Raw genomic sequence first — 14,044 nt, 5'->3', positions numbered from 1 at the left:
AACCTAACATGCATGTTTTTGGAATGTGGGAGGAAACCGGAGTACCCGGAGAAAACCCACGCATGCACAAAAATGCCCAAGGCAGAATCGAACGCAGGTCTTCCCGATCTCCAGACTGTGATTGTGTGGCCAACATGCTAACCACTCGACCACCGTGCGGCCAAGTCATAATGTTATGAAGACTATTTAAGATGAAAGTTGAAGTATTTTGAAAAAAAGAGCAAAGATCAAAGTTTTTTCGGCTTTTTCACCGATATCACAAAGCTGAGATGCAGTTTTTTCTTAAAATATATTTAACTTCTTAGAATATCTTACAAATTATCAGAGTGGCAAAGTTGCATCCTTTGGTTTTTCACTATGTGGTTCTCGGTGGAGAAAGTTTAGACACCCCTGCTGTGAACAATAAAGGCATTTTCATTTATTCGGGTAAGAGAGTGCTTTGGATTTTTGCAGTTTTTGATGACTTCTATAATGTTTGAAAAAGAAATAGCCTCTGGCAAATTCCATCTATATTTGTCCTACACAGTCTTGAGAATGAAATAGTGAATGTCGTGACGTCTCTAAGACCTCCAAAGACATGCCAGCAGCATTCACAGCCAAAAAGAGTTAAACCAATTGGAAATATTTTTTGCAACTTTGCGACTTTGAAACACCAAGTCTACTGCGAGTCCTTAAATAATTCAAATGCAAAGTATACCAAGGAGATGTCATTTTGTGGCATTGATCACAATGTGAAGTCTGTGCTGAATTAAATATGCAATATAACACTATGAGTCATTTGCACTAAAAAATGCAATATCCTCTGAAGCTCAAATCCCCATTATTATTAATATTTTTAGTTAGAATTTGTCTGTTTTTGTGCACATAAATGCGTAGCTTCCATTGCTGATTGCCCGCGGGTGAAAATGAGAAGTGTGCTGCTGCAGAAACTTGGAGACAAAGGTGTTGTTTTTCATGCGAAGGGATTGTGACATCACCATCGTCACCCTCGCACTTACTTGCCTCCGAGTGTTTGAGTGTGAGCTTCTCGCACATTGTGCACATAAATGCACATAACTGCACATAACTGCACATAACTGCACATAACTGCACACTATTCTAACTTATTGATGGCCAGACATAAGAACACGTTGGTCACTTTTAAAAACCTGTCGTCGTGTGTAGGCATGGGCGGTTACCGGTTTCAAGGTATACCACGGTATGAAAAAGTCACGGTTTCAAAAGTGCTAAAATAGTCCGTCCTACCGTATTGGAGAAAGTGGAGGCCCAACGCGGCCACGATGTGGAAATACAGCACTTTGTCACGTCCTGTGTTAGTCCTCGCAGTTGGAACTAGGCTTCCATGTGCTGAAAGCACGGGCATGAGCTGTGTTGCCAAAAGTCAGGCAACTTAACCATCGCGGCATAGCTAGCACCGACGTTAGCTGCCTCATTATCATCAAGCAGTGCCGGTATGACAAGATGCGTGCCCTTGTAGAGTTTTGCATCCCGTAGTGTGTAGATTTAGTGTGTATTTCACATGGCTTTGTAACTATCCAATGTCTCCACATGGCCATATGTCCTACCGTTTGACGGCCCTGCACAACCTGAAGCTCCATTGTTCCACTGAAGGTTCATGATGGCACCCCTCCACTGTGCCGTGTGGGATCTCCTTGGCATGCCAGTAACATTGGAAGCCATCAGGACTGTCAAGGGAGAATGAAACTTTCTTCCACCTTTCAATGTCCCATGTTTGGTGCTCTCCTGCAAATTCCAAATGTTGAAGGAGACGAGGCCTCTAAAGATGTTTTTTTTTCTTAAAAGGCAGACAATTTCCATGGAAATTTTGGTGAAATTTCCATTGTTTTTTCCTACTTCCTCCCACTTTTGTGATGTTTTCATGCTCTAATACTTTCCACGTGAATGCTTGTACTTCAGGTAGATGCCAGTAAGCCACCCAGCTGTCATGTTATGTCAGGTATACATTATATAAAGCATATGATGCGTTTTTTTTCCTCTCAGGCAGAACTTGGACTGGAGGAAGCTGCACTTCCTCAAGTGTCTGCGTACATGCATCATGCACTGGAGGCCACAGCGTGACACGCACCTCTGGGACATACAGATGGACTTTCTATGTTGGTGGGTGGGGGCGGAAAAAACACAGAGTGAAATCCCGACGAGTCACATGAGTAAGAGGGCGGTATATTCCTACCCATCCTCACATAGCTGCAGTATGGCACATGTAGCGCACATGCAGCAATTTCACTTTTTGCTTCTGTAAATAATGTTGATACGATGATACCACAGAGTGAGAGAGCTTGAAGTGGACCACAGTGATCATCTAATGAGCTGATACCACTTAGGGGGGTTAGAAGTATTGTCATCTAGAAGGCGTCTTTTACTGACGCTATGACACACACCAGGGAGACCACTTTTTGGAGGGGGTGAAAGCACTGAGCTGTAAAGAGCATCTAATTGGTGTCACTTGTTAGTCCCGTTGTTCAAGACTTAAATATTCACACACCACATCCACCTCACATGTCTACCCTTGTGTCATGTTTAAGTACTAATCTGTAGTCTGCCTTTATTTCAGCTTTTTGCTCCCGGATTTATTCATCTATTCATTTATCTTTATTTTTCATTATTTTCCTTTAGTTTTTTTCTGCTAATATATTATGTTTGTGTTCATTTACCTTTAATCTCTTTATTTTTAATTATTTTCCATTTATTATTTCTGTTTCTCTATTATGTATTGATTCATTTACCTTTAATCTCTTTATTTTTAATTATTTTCCGTTTGTTATTTCTGTTTCTCTATTATGTATTTATTCATTTATCTTTAAGCTCTTTAGTTTTAATTATTTTCCATTTATTTGTTGTTTCTGTGTATCTGTTATTTACTTATTCATTTATTTTTAATGTCTTTATTTATTGTCACCCTCTTAATTAATTCATTAATTTTTTATCAGCCAGCTGTCATGAAGATCTGACTTAGACTTTTGTCAAAAACGTGACTTTGCCATTATTTAAGGGGGTGGTGTTATTTTAAATCATTTTCTTAGTATTTAAAAGTACCCAATTCTTAATTCCGTATTTTTTTCCTGTCATCTGTTTTATTCCAATATACACTTATATTTTTTATTTGTTATTATTTAATTTAGTATCTGTTAAAAGTGCTGCATAAATAAAATTAATTGTAATTTATTTGCAAATTCATTTATATCTTATTTTTGAATGATTGTAATATTTATTATAAATTGTTTTCCTTACTTACTCATTTTTTTCATTCTTTTTTCTCCACCACTGCATAAGCTGTTTATCTTTTGTTGAGCATTCTCTCTTTCTCTCGCTATTATGAAAATGTTAACATTTAAACACAGCAAGTGAACAAACTGCCAGGAAGTAATTGCTGAGACATGGAGACGGCGTCGGATTAAATAAAATAGGCTTCTTCCTGCTTCCTTTGGGACACGCTGAATTAATGTGAAGTATAAACATGTGATGTTCCTCCAATGTAACTTTGTCGTTCGTGTCCAAAACAAGTAAAACCGTGACTGTTTTGAGGAGCGTGCGCCTGAGCTTGTTTCGTAGACAAATGCTGCAGTGCGGTCCTGAAAAGTGTCCAAACATTGTGTTGTTTAAGGACCTGCTGCATCCATCCGCAAAGGCTGTACATAAAATATGCAGCATGAACGTATGGAAGTGCAGTGGACATATAGAAGAAGAAGCAGTGGTGGGTGTGTAGCGTGTCTGCTGTCTGAATCCATCACATTGACTCACTTCATGCCCTCTAGAGCTGCTGGAGCGCCCGCTTGGGAGGCCTCCTGTCTTTGGGCTGTTTGAGCTAAAGGAGGCCAAACGCATGTTGATGTGCCCATTAGAGTTGACGTCTTTCAGTTCTCATGTGCTGCGTCTCATCATAACTGTGTGCAATATCTCACAATATCTGAACCGCCATTTTTATGATATCTTCTTGAAGGACAATACTATAGAAGGTCAACTTTAGAGTAGTCAATGTAAAGCTTGTGTAGAAGTATAGCTTTACTATCCACGCTGAAAGTGAATCGACACACAGCCGTTATTGTCGAAATTGCTGGCAACGCAAGTGAGTCATTGGTATGAACTTCGCTCTTTGCTGTTTTTTCACGTTTTTGCTTTGGAATTTTTTCATTTTCCAAAAATTGACATTTTCTTCTTGTAATATTAGGACTTTAGTGTCATAATATTTTGACTTTATTCCCATAATATTATCTTTTTCCTCCACCTGAGTTTCCAAAAAATATTTTGTTTTATTATTTTCTCATAATATTCTGACTTTTTTAAAAAAACATTTTTTTTAAAGATTTCAACGCTATGCTAATAAAATGACATTATTTCTCCTTATAATATTACAAGTTTACGCTAGAAAATATTATGTTATTATTATATCATATATATATATATATATATATATATATATACATACATATATATATATATATATATATATATACATATATATATATATGTGTGTGTGTGTGTAAATTAGGGGTGCAAGATAATTATGGGGCCGATTTGAGGGAATTATGATGTCGTACCGATAAATCTGATAACATTAAAAATAGCTCAGATAACTGTTAATTAAAAAAAAAACACTCCAACGAGGCAAGATTATCCGATACTGTACAGGTGAGCAAATAAAGCGCTCCGTTTTTCTCCTGCCTGTGACTTTAACAGCCTGACGTAACTTCCCTGAGCTCACTTATAAACAAACATTCACTTTCCGAGGAAGGTGGATGCTGTGGGCCAATAAAAAAAAAAACTGCTGAGGTACAACAATGGCCCCCTCGCCACACTTTGGACATCCCTGCCCTATGCAATGATGAAAAAAAACAACAGCACGAAAAAAATGTTAAATGAAAATGAATAAATACAAATGATAAAAATAATACATACAGTAAATAAATACATACCTGTACATTAAAAAATCATTTAAAATAATGGCTGTGATTTGCTGGCGACCATTCCAGGGTGCACCCAAAGTCAGCTGGGATAGGCTCCAGCATACCCCCGCGACCCTAGTGAGAATAAGCGGCATAGAAAATGGATGGATGGATTGAAATAATGTCAACCTAGTTCTAAAAATCCATACATTAAACTTTATGTTGTCTTTCCGTCAAGGTGGCCAACCTCCTGCGACTCTTCCAGATCCCTCAGATCAGCTACGCTTCCACCAGCGCCAAACTCAGCGATAAATCTCGCTACGACTACTTTGCCCGCACCGTGCCCGCCGACTTCTACCAGGCCAAGGCCATGGCGGAGATCCTTCGTTATTTCAACTGGACCTACGTGTCCACCGTGGCCTCAGAGGGCGACTACGGCGAGACGGGCATCGACGCCTTCCAGCAGGAGGCCCGCTCTCGGCAGATCTGCATCGCCACCTCCGCCAAGGTGAGCCGCTCCATGAACCGGCAGGGCTTCGAGAACGTGATCCGCTCCCTGCAGCAGAAGTCCAACGCCAAGGTGGTCATCCTGTTCACCCGCAGCGAGGACGCCCGGGAGCTGCTGGTGGCGGCCGCCCGCATGAACGTGTCCTTCATCTGGGTGGCCAGCGACGGCTGGGGGGCGCAGGAGAGCGTGGTGAGGGGCAGCGAGATGGCGGCGGATGGAGCGTTCACCATAGAGCTGGCCTCCTATCCCATCAGAGAGTTTGAGGACTACTTCACCAAACTCAACCCTTACACCAACTCCAGGAACCCGTGGTTCAAAGAGTTCTGGGAGCACCGCTTCGGCTGCAGCCTGCAGGAGCACGGCTGCAGCGACCGCAGCCTCAGAGACGGAACTTTTGAGCAGGAGTCCAAGATCATGTTTGTGGTCAATGCGGTCTACGCCATGGCCTACGCGCTGCACAACATGAGGCAGGCGGTGTGCTCCAACACGTCCAAGGTGTGTGATGCCATGAAACCCGGGAATGGCAAAAGGTTCTACAAGGAGTTCATCCTCAAGACCAAGTTTGAAGGTGAGCAAAGGAATTACACACCTGGATGTCAGGATTTCTGTTTCTGTCAACTGCATTTCCATTTTTCAAAGCAAGTTCCAAGCATGCTAAACGTAAGCCGCTGCTGGTTGAGCAGATTTGTAATCTCTGCGTCACTGGAACATTTGACGATACATGGCCAGAAAATACCAAAATAAACACACATGCTCATGTTATCTTAGCTCAAAAGCTCATTTACTTCTTATTTTATTATTACAGTGATCCCCTTCTTTATCGCAGTTAATTGGTTCCAGACCTGATAGGTAGGACTCCTTATTTATAAGTGGAATATTCTTGTCGTAGGCGCATACAAAAACCTGTTTACGACCTATTAAATACGATTTTTAACATTTTTAGACACCTCTAGACATGAAATAAACCTGCAATAAAAGCCTGTTGTTCGGGCGATCAGGCCTGGTGCTTGTGTGTCTCACCCAACGTTACAGTAACATTACTGACACCTAGTGACCAGTGTACAATCCTACATATCATCACAACATCTCTGAATGCGTTTCCTGAATGCCTTATGTTTGTATTTTACTACATTTAGACCTTTTTATTCTTGAAAATGCTTCATTTTCACATATTTTTTTTTTACAAATAGGCTGTAGTCAACCACAAAACAACATGAATTCTTTTTTATTTAATTGAAATAGACTGAAGTTATTTATGTATTTAATTACTATTTGTATTTATTTATTATACTTTTGATTCATTCATTCTATTTTAACCATTTTTTTTGTCTTTTTTTCATCACTGTATAGGCCAGAGGTGTCCAAAGTGTGGCCAGGGGCCATTTGTGACCTGCGGCTGTTTTTTTATTGGCCCTCGGCACATTCTAAAACTATAATTCAACAAGAAATGAAAAAAAAGCCCAGCAATGTTTTTTAAAAAACAGCAGTAATTTTAACCAGAATAAAGTTGAAAAAAGTTTGTGATATTATGAGAAAAAAACATATTATTAAAATAAAAAAAAAAAAAGAAATAAATTACATTCAAAATTCCAAATGAAAGGTGCAACATTTCAAAGTAAAGAAGTTACAAAGCAGAAAAGGTGCCATACTCGCCTCTGTTGGTCAGGACTTCAGAGCTGCTCTGCATCGTCTACAAGTGGCATGGCTTTAGTCCAGTGTTGCGTCCTTCTCTGAAAACACAAAGATGTTCCACACATTTGGAAACATTTGGAGATGAAATAGAGAACTTGCAGAACATGGACTTAACGTTAAAGGGGTAGTTCGAATTTTTTTATATGAAGTTGTATGACATCCCCATCAGCAGTGTAGTACATCAACGGCGACTTACCCCCCACTTGGTCCCCTAAGTCCAGTTCTGGTCGGATTTCGGTGATGCTTGGCGCTATATTTGTCTCACGCCGAATCCCTGCACACTGTCGCCTGTCCATTCTTGTGTATGTGACGAAGACGCTCGCATCTTTTTCTGCGACGGAGCGCCATGGCCGTCTTGTTTATGTGTGTCTTCCACGGCGGAAGAAGATGCGAGCATCTTCGTCACATACACAACGATGGACAGGCGAGAGTGCGCAGGGTTACGGGGGGAGACAAACATAACGCAGAGCAATTGGGGGGGGGGGGCGCTGTTGATGTACTACACACTACTGATGGGGATGTCATACAACTTCATGTCAAAAAGTCCGAACTATCCCTTTAAGACATGTAGTGGAGATTGGTCGTCTTCAAAACACAGAATGGTAAGTGTAAATGACTCTAGAGTTGCATTTGTCTCTCATTCTCTGCACTTACTTTGTTCATTTTTGTCTTAAACCTTCCTCTGTTGGAAAAGACAACAAACTTAGAGTATCACTGGGATGCTGTTCACATCCGGCAGCAACACAACCTTTTGCCATGACTACTCTATTGATGAAAAATCTACTGAACCAAGTCGACCATCTACCCCATGAGTCGTTTGTTTACTCTGCTTTAGCTGAGCGATGCCACCCCGATGACATCACCTGGACAGCGAGAGCTAGCTCGTAAATTTACCATTCGCTTTCAAACACTGAACAATGTAGAACATGAACAAACAGTATATAACATATTCAAGCAAAGTTGATAAGTCATGTCGGGGACCCTTGAAGAGACGGACTTTCTACCGGTGGCCAGTCTTGCATTTCCCGGTGCATGTCTCCACAATCGATTAATCTAAGCATTTATGGCTGATTCTTATCGATGCAAGAGGCTTCTATCTCTCGCTTGTCAAACTGGATATCCGGTTGCATCGGTTTATCGTTCACATCCCTAATTTGTAATGTGGGTTTGCATCTGATCGTTCTTGTCTTCCTCCCAGCTCCGTTCCGGCCTGCCGACACAGAGAGCATGGTGCGCTTCGACTCGGTGGGTGACAGCATCAGCCGCTACAACATCTTCCACTACCACAAAGAAGACGGAAAGTTCACGTACAGGAAAGTGGGCTACTGGGACCAAAACCTGACTCTGAACACCACGCTGGTCCACTGGCGTGGCCTGACTCCGCCCACCTCACAGTGTAGCGACCCCTGCAGGAAGAACGAGGTGAAAAGCATGCAGCCTGGAGATGTTTGCTGCTGGATCTGCATCCCCTGTCAGCCCTATCAGTACCTGCAGGACGAGTTCACCTGCGCCGACTGCGGATTCGGCCAGTGGCCTCTGGATAACCTGACGGGCTGCTATGATCTGCCGGAAGAGTACATCCGCTGGGAGGACGCGTGGGCCATCGGGCCAGTCACCATCTCCTGCTTGGGAATAATGTGCACCCTGTCGGTGGTGGGTCTCTTCTTCAAGCACAATGAGACACCCGTGGTGAAGGCGAGTGGACGGGAGCTCTCCTACATCCTCCTGTTGGGAGTCCTCATGTGCTACAGCATGACCTTCATCTACATCGCCAAACCTTCCACCGCCGTCTGCACCCTCCGCCGCCTGGGCCTCGGCACCTCCTTCGCCGTGTGCTACTCGGCCCTCCTCACCAAGACCAACCGAATCGCTCGCATCTTCAGCGGCGTGAAGGATGGAGCCCAGCGGCCTCGCTTCATCAGCCCGGCCTCACAGGTGGCCATCTGCGGCGCCCTCATCTCCTGCCAGCTGCTGGTGGCCATCATCTGGCTCCTGGTGGAGGTGCCCGGCGTGAGGAAGGAGGTGAGCCCCGAGAGGAGAGATGTGGTCACCCTCAAGTGCAACAGCAGGGACTCCAGCATGCTCATGTCGCTCACCTACAACTGCATCCTCATCGTCCTCTGCACCGTCTACGCCTTCAAGACACGCAAGTGCCCGGAGAACTTCAACGAGGCCAAGTTCATTGGCTTCACCATGTACACCACCTGCATCATCTGGCTGGCCTTTCAGCCCATCTTCTACGTCACGGCCAGTGACTACAGGGTAAATATTCACTCCGTGCTTCACGCTGTCACAATCATCAATGGGCTGAATGTGCATAATTGTATTGCACTGCATGTGGTTTTGGTCCAGGCTGTGGAACTGTGGCCCAACACTTCACTCTCTCAGCAGGGTCCTTGAGGGTGCATGGGAGTTTGCCCAACCAGTCCACATGTGCTTTGTTGACTTGGAGAAGGCATTCCACCATGTTCCTCAAGGAATCCTGTGAGGAGTACTCCGGGAGTATGGGGTACCGGACCTAACTTTTGGGAGGAAATCTCCAGATATTTGCTCAGTTTGTTTAGTGTTGATGTAAGACAGTATGTTTGGGTTCCATGTGGACTTCATGCTGTGCGTCTTCTGCACATGGACGTTGTTTCTTGCACGGCGGGGCTATCCGGTGGCGTGGGAAGAGGAGGTGCTCAGGCACATGACCCTAACAGTCAGCTCACATTAGAGGCTGAAACGTGACTAACATGCCCCCGACTGTCCGTTACAACCACCATACATGTCATTAGCACACTTCTACCTACACACACACACACACACAGTGTGTACATATGTGTATGAGTATATGCATGCAAGTCTCGTGAATATTTAGTATTTAACGCCATCACCATTGCAATATCAAATTATAAATGACATCGTGAATTTCTCATTTTATTTCTTAGAACATTACTGAGCATTTTCCAAAAACTGTTTTATACAGTACATATTTTATATATAATAAATGTATACGGCCATTATTAAATATTGCAAATGTATAGAAACATTTCATTTTATATTTTAAGTTATTGTTACTTTTTGTTTTTGCAATTATTGTCATAATTAAAATCTAACAAAAAATAATAATAACTTATAAATTATTCTTATATAAAATAATTCAATATTCAATTTAAAATATAATATGATACTTTTATATGCAGTTCAAAATATATCAAATATATATGAAATATGTCTACGGTACCAGTGAATTTTGTGTGATGTTTTTTTAATTAAAATTAGTTTGGATACAAAATCTATTTTAAAATATATTAGCTACAAAGAAAATATTTGACTTTAATTAGATTTTAACATGTACAAAGAAATGATCATTTTGTTATTTTATTATATTTGTACTAACATGTTTTATTGTATTTTTTGGTTTATTATTTGCATCATGATTTTTATTTAAATACATATGTATATTTTTGTATTATGGACATTTTATGACGTTAATACGAAAAAATGTGTAATACACTGGGCGTCTCTAAAGTCTGGACACGTAAGGTAAAATGCCTTATATCTTTTTTTTCTTATAACAATTTATTGTATTTAATTAAATATAAAAAATATTTTTAATTATTTACATTTTTTATATTTATTATAAAAAGTACTTCTGTTTATTAATTATATTTATTTTAAGTTGAAGTTTTATGTATGTATTTTGTGTAAGATTTTTTATATTTCTTAAATGGTTTGTCAATATGATTTAATTTTAACTTTTTAAAATAATTTTTGAATTTACTGTTTATTGAAAAAGTTTTAAAAAAAGTTTAACTTTTTTGTTTTAACTTTTTTGTGTATTGTATATAGTTTATAAGCATAATGTTATGTTTTATGTTGTTATTTTTTGTGATATTTTAGTGATTTTTATATGAACACAATGTTTGCATGTTATTTTATATCAGAAAATAACACGTGCAGCATCTTCTCATTCTATAGTAGCATGAGAAAGTGTGTCCATTATTTGTGATCATTAATTATATTTTTAAAACAAGTACAAATAAATATTTGGTTGTATTTTATTACGTTTTCTTATATAATTAGATTTGTATTTAAATGTTTTATAGTTGTTTTTTTTATTATAATTTTTATTTAAATACATATGTACAGTACTTTTTTGCCTAATGGTGACACATTTCATGATGTTAATACGAGACAAAAGGGCCAAAATGTTATTTGAAAATGCAGCAAGTATAACACGGACACACTTTGACGCCGAGAGAGTTCAAGTGTAAAAAGTGCAGTAAATATTGGATGAGATGTACTGTATTTGTAGTATGTGCAGTATTTGATTAGCCAGTGTGGTTGTCATGAATTGCTATGAGATGGTGCATTCAGGTGACCTCTGAAGTGTTTTTGCGTGTTCATCCTCTGCCATATTATCTCTGCAGGTGCAGACCACCACCATGTGCATCTCTGTCAGTCTGAGCGGCTCGGTGGTTCTGGGCTGCCTCTTCGCTCCCAAGATCCACATCATCCTGTTCCAGCCTCAGAAGAACGTGGCCACGCTGCGGGTCACGGCCAACCGCTTCAGTGCCACGGTGTCGGCCTCCGCCTCCGCTCCCAGCTCCGGTTACTCCAAAGGTAGGTCGTCGCCTCGCCGTTCACAGCACGTCCCCAAATTGTATGAGAAGCCTGACAAGGACGTTTGTGTTCTCTCAGGATCAGCATCCAACTACGTGCCAGCTGTTTGTAACGGCCGAGAGGTGGTGGACTCCACCACTTCCTCTTTGTGAGAACATGCCAGCCTCCGTTGCGATGCCCCCTTTTGTACAGATTGAATATGCTGTGACTTGTCTGGTTTACACTTAGATGTGCTTGACGTTTTTGTTTTTTGTTTTTTTGCAAGAATTTAGTAGGAAATCATACGAAACGTTCGGCGTTACGTTCATTAACTGTACAGGCAATGTTGAAGTAGCGTTTTAACAACTGTAATGCAAGTGTAAAAAGAAGTTAACCCCTTGAACTTGAAAAACATGTCAGTAAAATGTAATTTTAATCCAATTTTTGTACAAAATCCTACTAAATTCTGGTGAGAACAGGCTCATGTGACGCCTTGCACCGTGCCTTGTCCTATCTCAGGGGTGTCCAAAGCGAGGCTAGGGGGCCATATGTGGCCGGGCCCCAATGGTAAAAATGGAAAAATCTGCAGTAATTTTGCAAGAATAAAGTCAAAATATTAAGAGAAAAAAGTTGTAATTCATGAGAAAAAGTTGTAATTTTACAAAAATAACGTTGTAATACTACGAGTAAAAAATAACGTAATTTTAGTAGCATCAAGCTGAAATATTAAAGAAAACAGATTTTATTTTAAAGTGGTGATATTATGACAAACAAACAAGACAACAAATAAAGTTGTACTTTTTTATTAAAATTAGGCTACAGAAAAAGTTACAAAGTTACGAGAATAAAGTAAAAATATTATAAAGTCATCATAATGGGAAGAAAATTTACAGGAAGAAAGTTGAAATAGTTAGAAAATTTAAAAGCAGAAATGGAAACATTTTAGAAGAATAAAGTCAAAATATTAAGTGAAAAAAGTGGCAGTCTAACGAGAAAAAAAGTTTAAATTTTATGAGAATAAATTCAGAATATTATCAGGAAAAATAATGTCATTTTAGTAGCATAGAATTAAAATATGAAAATACGTTGTTTTTTTAAAGTCGTAATATGACGAGAAAAACAAAACAAAATAAAGTTGTAATTTTTGGAAAATTTGGTTGGGGAAAAGTTATAGTATTGTGGGAATAAAGTCAAAATATTAAGAGAAAAAAGATGCAATCTAATGAGAAAAAGTCAAACTTTTACAAGAATAAATAACGTCATAATATTATCAAGAAAAATAACGTCATTTTAGTAGCATAAAGTTGAAATATTAAAAAAACAACAATTTTAAAGTAGTGGTGTTATGACAAACAAACAAAACAACGAATAAAGTTGTACTTTTTAGAAAATTATATTGCGGAAAAAGTTACAATGTTAGGAGAATAAAGTCAAAATGTTAAGTAAATAAAGTGGTATTCTAACAAGAAGAATAGTTACACCTTTATGAGAATGAAATCATAACATTATCAAAAAAAAATAATGTCATTTTAGTAGCAGAGTTAAAATATGAAAATATGTGTTTACAAATGTAGAGAAACAACCAAAACAAAATAAAGTTTTAATTTTTAGTAAATTAGGTTGGGGAAAACTTATATTATGGGAAGACAGTCAAAATATTATTGAAATAAATTCACAATAATCACAAAAAGAAAAAGTATTATTGTTTATTTTATATATTATTTATTTGGATTAGTTATTATTATTTCAAAAGAAAATTGAAATATTTGGATTTTTTTTAAAAGAGCAAAGACCGAAATATATATTATGGGACACAGTCCGAATATTATGGAAATAAATTCCTATTATCACAAAAATAAAATTTAAGATTATTTTAAAAGACAATTTAAATATTTTGAATATTTAAAAAAAACAACAAAATAACAAAAAAATTTGAAAAAAGAGCAAAGACCAAAGTACATACAAAGTGACTGAGTACTAACGAAATGAGATACCATTTTTTTCCTGAAATATATCTAAGTTCTTAGCATTGCTTTACAAAATATCAAAGTGGCAAATTTGCATTCTTTCATTTTTCACTACGTGGCCCTCGCTGGAAAAAGTTTGGACACCCCTGTCCTATCTAGTCCTTGTTGTTGTTGTTGTGTGCGTGCAGCAATAGTGTTAAACAACGCTAACTATATCTTCATGTCCGTACGGTGGATTTATCCCATGTTTTCAAACGTGAGCAACCTTTGTGATCGTCGTGTGGAAATTAGGCAACTATACTGTGGAGAATGTGTTGATGTCGACACAGTAGAACAAGATGTGCTTTTCTCCAACTCTTGTAAATAAACAACTTTTTTGTCATATCAAA

The 14,044-nt window shown here is 39.0% G+C and overlaps 1 protein-coding gene across 2 annotated transcripts in view; it reads left to right on the top strand.

The window, feature by feature from the left end:
- Positions 1-14,044, top strand: part of grm2b (glutamate receptor, metabotropic 2b) — a 26,416-nt gene extending 12,372 nt beyond the window's left edge. For both annotated transcript variants that reach the window (XM_054783603.1, XM_054783604.1), the window contains 4 exons: positions 5,140-5,977; positions 8,300-9,363; positions 11,517-11,709; positions 11,788-14,044. In XM_054783603.1, coding sequence (XP_054639578.1) covers positions 5,140-5,977; positions 8,300-9,363; positions 11,517-11,709; positions 11,788-11,861 — 2,169 coding nt within the window. In that variant the 3' untranslated portion in view covers positions 11,862-14,044. The remainder of the gene's footprint in view (positions 1-5,139; positions 5,978-8,299; positions 9,364-11,516; positions 11,710-11,787) is intronic.

Source organism: Dunckerocampus dactyliophorus, chromosome 8 (assembly GCF_027744805.1).
Source record: "Dunckerocampus dactyliophorus isolate RoL2022-P2 chromosome 8, RoL_Ddac_1.1, whole genome shotgun sequence".
NCBI lineage: Eukaryota > Metazoa > Chordata > Actinopteri > Syngnathiformes > Syngnathidae > Dunckerocampus > Dunckerocampus dactyliophorus.
Note: the sequence above shows the minus strand (reverse complement) of the source record. Positions and strands in the feature narration are given on the sequence as shown.